The following is a 10,318-nucleotide window of genomic DNA, read 5'->3' as shown; positions in this document are numbered from 1 at the left end:
ATATATATATATATATATATATATATATATATATAATGTGAGTGATATTTTAAAAACAAAAGAGTTGAATATTTAATTTCATATATATATATATATATGTGTGTGTGTGTATGAAACTGAAATACTAAATACAACTTATGATAAAAATTTGCAGTTTTATTTTGATTAGAATACTAATGACTTCAGAGTGAAACCTTTTTCTAGTTTGCTTGCTGAAGACAAGCAAACTAGAAACTTTAGCAAGCAAACTAGACGTTCACTCACTCACACTATGTTGTTTTAGTCTCCTTATACTAGCTTAACCAACAGGATACACATTGTCTTGTATTATCTGTAAGATTGACATTGTTAATACTGTCATTATTACTATTATTATCATCAACATCCAACCAGAATGACTGTTTTTCATCTCTTGAATGTCTATCTCAAAAGACTGAAAAGTAGTTACTATAATGAGATTTGAACTCGAAATGTAAACAGCTTTTTTCCCATGTCATTATGATTCCAGAGACATCATGAAAACATGTACACACAATGTAATAAACCAACACCCATGTAAAGATAATAAAATTAGCATCTTACCCTAGCCAAGTCCTTAATTTTGCAAATGAAGGCCTCTTTGAAGGTTCATAAGCCCAGCAGGAACACATCAGATAGTACAAGGAGGGAGGGCAATCTTGTGGAAGAGGTAGTCGTTCTCCACCTTCAATTTTACCAATCACATCATTATTTTTCACTCCTTGGAAAGGTTTCACACCATACATCAGGATCTCCCAGATACAAACACCTGCAAAGGTCAAGAAGTCAGCAACAGTTACATACATACAGGGTTTCCCTCCACAAATTCATCATTATCAAATTCCGTCTCATCAATGTCAACCTCAAATTGGTCACCGTTAGCCTCAATTTTGTTATCTTCCAACTATTATGCAGTTATCTATCTCAATTTCATTGTCTTTCAACTAAAATACCATCACTGTAGGATTAAGTATTTTTTTTATTTTGTGAACAGATATTCACATCAGTAGCAGAATTGTAAAAGAATGTAAACATTAAAAAGTTTTGTCAAGAATCACAAGTTTTATTTAACCCTTTTGTTACCAACTCATCTGAGACTGCCCCTGGTTCTAGAACACAAATATGTTGTTATAAAGTGATCTAAATTAATATCTTCCATCAAAATTTCATGCTAATTTAAATTCCAAGCATCAGCTTAATAATGACAAAATTATTTTACTAATTTCTTAATTATCTTAAAAATCAAGAGAAACACTGAGTGCATTAAAAATTGTTGTGCCTTACATTATGTAAATATACCAACATTTAGTGAATTAGATGCAAAGCTACATACTGTGTGTATATATACATACATACATACATACATATATACATTATATATATATATATATATATATATATATATACATATACAAGCTTGTCCTTTCAGGTGCCAGCGCCACTTAAAAAGTGGTTGTGCCAGAGCTGTGTACACACACCTGTGCTGGTGGCATGTAAAAAGCACCCAGTTCATTGTTAAGTGGTTGGCATTAGGAAGGGCATCCAGCCATAGAAACCATGTCACAAGACAGTTGGAGTCTGGACAGGTTCCTGCTAGCCAGCTCCACGTAAAACCGTCCAACCCATGCCAGTATGGAAAGTGGTCCTTAGACGATGATACACACACACACACACACACACACACAAACATAACACAAAAAACATCAGTTTAACCTTTTATTCATTATTCCCATTTAACTTTCAAAACATATTCCTAAACATCCAGCACGATCATCTTCAGTAATCAAAGTCAGCTCAGTGCCAATCAATATATGTATTTACGTACATAAATATCTTTCTCCAGTCTGTTTATATATATGTACATAAAGATATGTATTTATGTATGTAAATATATTTTATGCTGGGATGGACATCCAACTGTTGAAATCTTGCCAAGGCAGACATTGGAGACCAAGGCAACCCACAAGCTAGTCAGATCTTACCAAACTGTCCAACTCATGCCAGCATGTAATACTGATATTAAATGACGATACTGATAGCTTGTAAGTTGATAGTTTTAAACTTAATAGCGATGGCATGCTGGGGTTAATGATGCTATTTCAAAACTGGCTATTTAGGTAGTTGTTAATACTTTGGGTAGAAAACACTTAAGTCAAGTAAATACTTCACTTATTCAACATGTCAGACAGACAATGGTTATGCCATCAACACCAAGATTTTTTTTTCTTTTAGTCAGGAGGGAAGGCAGTACCAATGACCTTTTACACGGACAGGTGGGAGGGACAGAGGAAGATATCCTCAAACCAGAGATCTGGCCCAAATGCTTGCAACAGAGTAAGGACTAAATCAAAAGCACTCAAGGTGCCAGGTGAAGGTATTAAACTAGGTCATAGGCTATATCTATTATCCATGAAGGCTATGGTAGGATTTGAACTCAGAAGGCAAAGAGCCAGAACACATACTGCAAGGCATTTGATCTAACATTCTTATAGTTCTGCCAATCCACTCTGCTGGATTGGTACTTTTTATTAACCTTGGGAAGATGAAAGAAGAAGTTGACCTCAGCAGGATTTTAAATTTGGAGTTGAGACAGAAGAAATAATTTGGGACAATCTATAGTTGATGTCAGTAAAATTTTGTCATAATTGGACAAAATATTGTAGCACATTGTATTCAATACTCAATTGGTTGCAGCATATTGTATTCAATACTCTATCCACTTTAATAATGTTTGGGTAATTTGTTGACTCCCTATCTGTATGTAGAAACATATCCCAAAATAATGTGACCTGGTTTTATTCTTTTGATATTCAACTAAGTGCTTGTACTATTAGTTGAATATCTTAATTGTTGTAGCTATTTGATAGAATGGTAGACAAAATGTTTTGATATTTAGTAACAGCACTTTAGTAACTTTACATTCAAATCTCTCCATAGTCTTCATCCATAGGGGTGGGTGGTCAATAAAATAAATACCAAACAAGTACATAGATTAATTTATCCTAAATTGCAGCCTTGTACTAATATTAGAAACCTTTATATTATTATAATGACCTCATGAGGTACACTGAATGTAACTGACTAATGACCACATGCTTACAGCCAACATGCAATGTTCAAGCAATGTAAATAAGTCTGTTTGTCACAAACTGCAGCTATGAAAAAAAGCCTGTTTTCTGCTTTTACTTTCCAACCCTTTAGCACTCAGGTTACTCATGTTTTGAATTAAATCATACATTATTTTGTAGCTTCAAGATTTTGATGTTATTGCTTATTTTTAGAATGACATTGCAGGGTAGGTGTGAGAAGCCAGATCTGACTAGTTCGAATGCTAAAGGGTTAAATATTTCCTTTCTTTAAGCAGACTGATATTACAGGGGAAAGATTACTTGTGTAAAATAATAAATTTAAAGACATACCAAACATCCAGACATCGCTTGCAGTTGTAAAACGACGGAAGTTGATAGATTCTGGTGCCATCCATTTGATTGGTAACTTGCCTTTAGAAGCTGAAATTTGTAGAAAGATTATTAGACTGAAGGAGCACAAGAGAAAACATACTTGAAATGATAGAAATAATGAAAACTAACATACAGCACATGGTATATTTTCCCACATCTACTAAGAGTCTAAGGGGTACAGGGGAGATAAATACTTCATAACATGAAATAATGGGACAAGCAGTTAATTCCTTACGAGCCGGAAGGATTTATTAGATCTGGTGCTTCAATGAAGGTGATATGAAACAAATCTACTTCAGGATAGGATAACAGTCTATTGTAAGTGACTTCCCTAGATATAATGGTGATTATATTCTGCCACAACAAAATCAACAGAAGCAATACAGAATAAAATGTCTAATTCAGAAACATGACAAAATACTGTAGTGAATGTAAACTCAAAGCCCATGAATTAGTAGTCCTATTCCTTATCTACTCAGCCATTTCAACCAAAATAGAAATTTACATTCCTAAGGAGACGTTTTCATCACCTTTTATCCATAACCCCATTTAAAATGCCAGCATTTTATCCATTTCAAAATGGGACTGTCCATCTGATTCAGACATAGTTTTTTTTTTTTTTTTCCCATCTACAATTTACAGTAAGTATCTGAATCTCATTGACCATTAGTTGATCAACAACATGAAATGAAATGCCTTATTCTATAACACAATACACTGTCCAGCCTTTGAAATGAAACAATGCCCTTTCATATATTGCAGTGAAAATTGAGAATTACATTCCATATATGCATTACAAGGTTTTCTTTTACCTCTTTTCTTATTGAAACAGTTGTTTATACAACAGGGTGAAATCCTTCATCCCATTAACCACTCTACTCTGAAGTAGGGAGTGGAACCTGTATCTTGTCTGTCAGGCAAACTAGAACAAGCAGAGTTATGTGCCTTGCTCAACAAACTCTTTCCCCCCGCCATCCCATAGTGACTGTATTAATTATAATAATTCAAATTTTGGAACAAGGCTAACAATTTTGAGGGGATGATGGCAAGTTGATTACATCAACCCCAGTATTTAACTGAGGCTTTATTTCATCAACCCAGAGAGGATGAAAGACAGAGTTGACTTCGTTAGGATTTGAACACGATGTAAAGAACCAGAAAAAAATGCTGCCAATTTTGCCAATCCATGAGCTTATTGTACACTCATTGGAAAAGGTTAAAAGAGGAGACAGAAAGTCCAGTAAAGAAAGATAGCAAAGAATGAAACACAAATAGATAGAAAAATGAAGATTAAGTAATTTTAAAGAGGAAAGGATGCACAGACACATCAGGAATAGTGTTGGTAAATTTCGGAAAGCAAAGAATTTTTTAACTGATGCAATGTCCTGACAGCTAACAATTGACATAATATCATCTGAACTTATAAACCATATGACTGAAAGTCCACCAACTTCACAGTCAGTCTCCATTAACTTATTACATTGATTTTATGAAATCTTTAGTGAACAACAGCTTAATATAGTTTTCAAAATATTCAAGTTTCACTGCAGTATAATGCAAGTAGTTTCATACTACTTTTGTTGTTATGATGGTAACCATAACCAAATACATCATACTTGGTTGCAGAGTTAAAAACTGTTCAGTTTACCTTTATAATAACTTTGCTCTTCAACCCATCTTGATAGGCCAAAGTCTCCAAGTTTAACACAATCACTTCCAGAAACTAACACATTTCGAGCAGCAATATCACTGTGACAATAAGAAAAAACAGCAAATCAAGAAAAATAGCAAAAATATTGTTTCAAAGAATTGATAATGAAGCTGTGCCTAAATATGCATGTAGATAATGTACAAAGTTGTATTGATATTTGACTAAACATAGCAAGTATGTCTCACTGTGAAATTAGGCCCATGGAGATAACTATCATCATTGTTTTAACATCCACTTCCTGTTGCCAGTACCCACATTTCCCCATAGCCAGACATCTTTTTTACAGAGTGCCACGTAAAAAACACCCACGCCAGTGCTGCATATAAGCAACCAGTACACACTTAAGTGGTCAGTGTTAGGAAGGGCATCCAACCATAGAAACTATGCCAAAACAGCCCTTCAGCTGGTCAGCTCCTGTCAAACCATCAAATCCATGCCAGCATGGAAAATGGACCTTAAATGATGATGACGATGATTAGAAATGAAGGACACCACTTGTATGACAGTGACACTTATTTACAATTATCATACAATATCAAGATAATTGTACCTTCTACACACACACACACAAGTTATGTGTGTACCCTTCTACACATACACAAGTTATGTTTAAAATTAAAGTTTAGATAGAAGACTTTAAAAAGTAGTATCCAAACCTTATCTCATGTATGTCCCTAGTAGTGTGCCTTGAGAGCACGTTCTCAACATACAGCTACCAGGCATCACCTGCAGCACTGCACTTTAGTTGCAGGATCTATGTAAGGAATTCCTCAGTGCATCATCATCATCATCTTAATATATTTTAAATAAATGATAGGGAAGACAGAGTAAGCTTGATTTAGCACGGCAATCATTTTGGCTTACATCTGCACTGCTCCCTAGTGGGTGGGGAATGGTAGAATGGAATCAAATGCACCTCCTAGTGCAGAAGAAACCTCATATATACATGTAAGAGTGTGTGTGTACCCATGTTGCCATGAATGATATGCATGATCAACCATTAATGAACTTCACAACTTTGAGAGATTTTTTCTTTTAAAAGCCATTCTGACTTTCCCATTTACTTTTTATATTTGATTACTACTATAAATGCATGCATCATACTAACACCATCTGGCCACACACAGTAGCGAAATGTACACGTAACATTGTAACAATGTAACCAGATGAACTTTTTTCTCCACTGTAGGGTGCATTTGATTCCATTATATCGTTCCCCACCCACTAGGGAGCAGTGTAAATGCAAGCCAAAAAACAATCGTCATGCTAAATAAAACTTACAGTACACGGTCTTCCTTATCAATTATTCAAAATATATGTATATGATGAGCTTCTTTCAATTTGTCTACCAAATCCACTCAGAAGGCTTTGATGATCCTGCAACTATCAGAAGACACTTTGTCCAATGTGCTATGCTGTCGGACAGCACTTGAAACCAGCAACTGGATCATGCTCCTGGACCTTCCACTAGCCATGAAGAACGGAGTGAAACTTGGTTTTGGTAGTCTGGAGAACTAAAGGATACAGGGTTATATGCCCCTATAGAATGGCCAGTGTAGTGTGTAGAGCTACACATCTTAACCATACAACCTTTGTGACTCACACAGCAAATATCTCTCTTGCATGACTAAGAATTTTCACTGTATACTCACTTTTGGAACTCACATAAGTATAACCATAACCACTCTAACTTCATGCATACTGGCTGTTGTTGTTTAGTTCCAAGCCACAGTCAATCATGCAAACCTATCATCAGAATTCCAGCCATAATGATCCCACTACTTTTTTGTTTAGACTATAGGCAACCGCATCTGATGAGTCATTTGTTTGTAAGATTGTAGGGTGGTTTGAAGATTTGGTTTTTATTTCTAACAGGTTAAGCAACCACACAGATCAGTCTTCAATCAGTCCTTGTGCATGCATATACTTTCTCAAATCACATATCCTGCCAAATTTATATAAGATACAATAATAAGTTCACATTAAACAGATGTCTTTCTAAAAAAAAAAAAATCTAATTCTTACCGGTGAACAAACTTTTTACTTTCTAAATAAGATAGAGCTGTACTCAATTGATAAGCATATTTAATCAATGTTACTTGATCCAGACGTTGTTTATTGTTTTGTAAATAAGCCCGCATCTGAAAGATACACGAAAACAGTAAGAAAATTAACATTTTAGATACAGTGAAGTGTGTATTATTTTACTAGAATCAATCACTAAACTGCAGCTAAGTAGAAACACTCAGTCAATTATATTAATCCTAATGGCTAAATATTCACCCGAGTTACGTACCATAAGAGAGTTACTTCCCATCAACTTATAATTGCAAGACGGTATTTAAAAATTTATATAAACACACATGGGTCGGCTGCGGCTGACACTGGATCTCGACGTAGTCCTGCAACTCGTCAGATCCTCTCAAACCGTCCAATCTAAGCCAACATTGAAAACGGGTATTAAATAATGATGATTATTATACTTATAGAACGACTGGTGAGCCAGTGCACATGAAGTAAGGTTGAGAAGCCCCTTAGTCCTGTTTCACAGAGATTTTGACAACCTCCATAGTGCTGGTACCATGAAAAATAGAACCACTATACACTGTAGAGTGGATAGCAAATGATCAGTGAAAGTGCAAGGCTGTGACAGCCCTTTAAATACATGTCACCTAGGGCTTATCGAACTTTCTTGTCCATGGGTGACAGGAAGGACATACACCTACAGAAATCAAGTCAAAGTGAGACCTACAAGCACCAGTCAATGAGAGCAATAAGAAATGACAGACTGAGACAAAAACTGCATCTGACTATGATCGAAATTAAAACTTTCCATCAAAATTACATATTAATTTATGTTCCAAAAAACAAGCTTAATAAAGGTGATGTTATTGTACTAAATTCTTTGTTATTTTCAAAATTAATTGAAACAGATGGTGTAGCTCAGCAGAAAATTGGTAACGAAAGTGTTAACCTATTCCAGTATGGAAAGTGGACATAAAATGATGACAATATTTTGCAGAGTTCCCATCTATCAAATTCAATTCACAAGGTATTTATTGACATAGTTCTATGATAGAAGGCACTTGTACAAAATGTACAGAGAACCTGTGCCATATGACTGAAGTATGGCCATGTACCTATGTCAGAATATGTTAGTAAACATTGGGGATATTTTACAAATAGGTTTGTATCTCAATACTATAACATTCACTGTACTTGCAGTTAGAGTGATGCACCTTGCCTTAGCTTACATAGTACTGTGTTAGATATGTTGATATATTCACATGAATAACTATCGAGCTATTAACATCACTGAAAAAGGCTTCAAGACTACCAAATTTTGAGAAAGAAATCCAGTTAATTTTCAATCCAAGTCTTTCCTAATTGCAAACGAAGTTTTGTAGGAGTAAAAAAAGATGAACAGATTACAAATGAGAAGCTGGCATCAACTCTCTTAAATATGAGAGAGAGAGAGAGAAATAGAGAGAGAGAGAGAGAGAGAGAGAGAAATAGAGAGAGAGAGAGAGAAATAGAGAGAGCGAGAGAGAGAAAGAGAGAGAGAGAGAGAGAGAGAGAGAGAAAGTGTGTGTGTGTGTGTGTACAACAAAAGTTGATGATTCTTACCTCTCCATGTTTTGCCAGCTCCATAATGATCCAAACTGGGCGAGACACAGAGCAAATACCTATTAACTTAATGATATGAGGGTGGTCAAACTGTTGCATGATATCTATATGGCAAGAAAAAAACAATAAAAAAAGTACAAATATTAATTACAAGGTCATCAAGTTTTCATTAAAAAAATATATAATACATACACACATTTGCAAATAGTATTACAAAGTAAAAAACACTTAACATCTTAAATGGAGTAAATATCTCATAGCCTATTACTATTTTGTATATGTTTCCATTAGTTCAAATTCCATGCTAGAAGTTTGCTCTTGCTGTCTTCTGCTGTTCAGCACGAACAGGGAAACCATCCATCAATCTTCTCCACCCACAATTACTGAGAGGGTCACGAAAGTAGAGCCTTTAGGGATCACCTCCAAAGGGTTCTAGCAGAAGCAACCATCAATAGAATTTCGGGCTGGATTCCTAAGTGCATCTAACTGAGCCCTAGAAGCCCTAGATATGTCATTAAGGGATATTAGAAACAATACTGCCGTTATGGGGGGGGGGGGGAAGGCTTAACTGTTGTCCTCGCATGGGGATTTCCATCAAATATTACCAGTCATACCACAGGGTATGCAAGCTGACGACATCTATGTGTGTCTGAAGTTTTCACCTCTATGGAGGTTTGTTTGTCAGCTTTCATTAAGCAACAATATGCAAGCTCATCTCTACAACAACCCCTTAGCTGAGGAATTCTTTCATCAACTGCTACAAGTTGGAAATGGCACCTTACCATTGAATAACATCCTGTAACAGCATGTACTGCAATGTGGACACATGGTGTCTACATTGGATGTGCTTAAGGAAAAGGTATTTCCCTTCAAACATTAGGCCTCACCGAGGCAATGACTAGTGACTGAGATCTTTGGAAATATGCTGTGCTTGAGAAGACTCAGCAAGCCAAGCGAGACCATAACCTGTGGCTTATGCCAGTGGTGTAACCAGTCCACTTATGTGTACCTTTCTTTCATTGGACACTAAATGCTGCTTGCGAAGACCTGTTGAGGCAAGTGAAATTGAAATCAAATTCACTGACGTGGCTGATGACAGCACCGCCTGACTGGCATCCATGATAGTGGAACATTAAGAGCACCATCCAAGCGTGATCGTTGCTAGGGCCGCTGACTGGCTCCTGTGCAGGTGGCATGTAAAAAACACCATTTGAGCGTGGCCGTTGCCAGTACCACCTGACTGGCCCTCGTGCTGGTGGCACTCTCTTATTTGTTTCAGTCATTTGAGTGTGGCCATGCTGGAGTACTGCCTTTTAGTTAAAAAAATTGACCCCTGGACGTATTCTTTGTAAGCCTGGTGCTTATTCCATCGATATCTTCTTCTGAACTGCTAAGTTACAGGGGCATAAAGACAGCAACATCGGATCCTAAGTGATGGTTGTGGGGGAACAAACAGACACTAACACACACACATAAATATATATATATATATATATATATA

The 10,318-nt window shown here is 36.0% G+C and overlaps 1 protein-coding gene across 6 annotated transcripts in view; it reads right to left on the bottom strand.

The window, feature by feature from the left end:
- Positions 1-10,318, bottom strand: part of LOC106874006 (focal adhesion kinase 1) — a 242,624-nt gene that overhangs the window by 58,469 nt on the left and 173,837 nt on the right. For all 6 annotated transcript variants that reach the window (XM_052970233.1, XM_052970234.1, XM_052970230.1 and 3 more), the window contains 5 exons: positions 8,818-8,921; positions 7,216-7,331; positions 5,128-5,228; positions 3,438-3,527; positions 583-787 (listed from right to left, as the gene is read on the bottom strand). In XM_052970233.1, the coding sequence (XP_052826193.1) occupies positions 583-787; positions 3,438-3,527; positions 5,128-5,228; positions 7,216-7,331; positions 8,818-8,921 (616 nt within the window). The remainder of the gene's footprint in view (positions 1-582; positions 788-3,437; positions 3,528-5,127; positions 5,229-7,215; positions 7,332-8,817; positions 8,922-10,318) is intronic.

This window comes from Octopus bimaculoides, chromosome 8, assembly GCF_001194135.2.
Source record: "Octopus bimaculoides isolate UCB-OBI-ISO-001 chromosome 8, ASM119413v2, whole genome shotgun sequence".
Lineage (NCBI taxonomy): Eukaryota > Metazoa > Mollusca > Cephalopoda > Octopoda > Octopodidae > Octopus > Octopus bimaculoides.
Note: the sequence above shows the minus strand (reverse complement) of the source record. Positions and strands in the feature narration are given on the sequence as shown.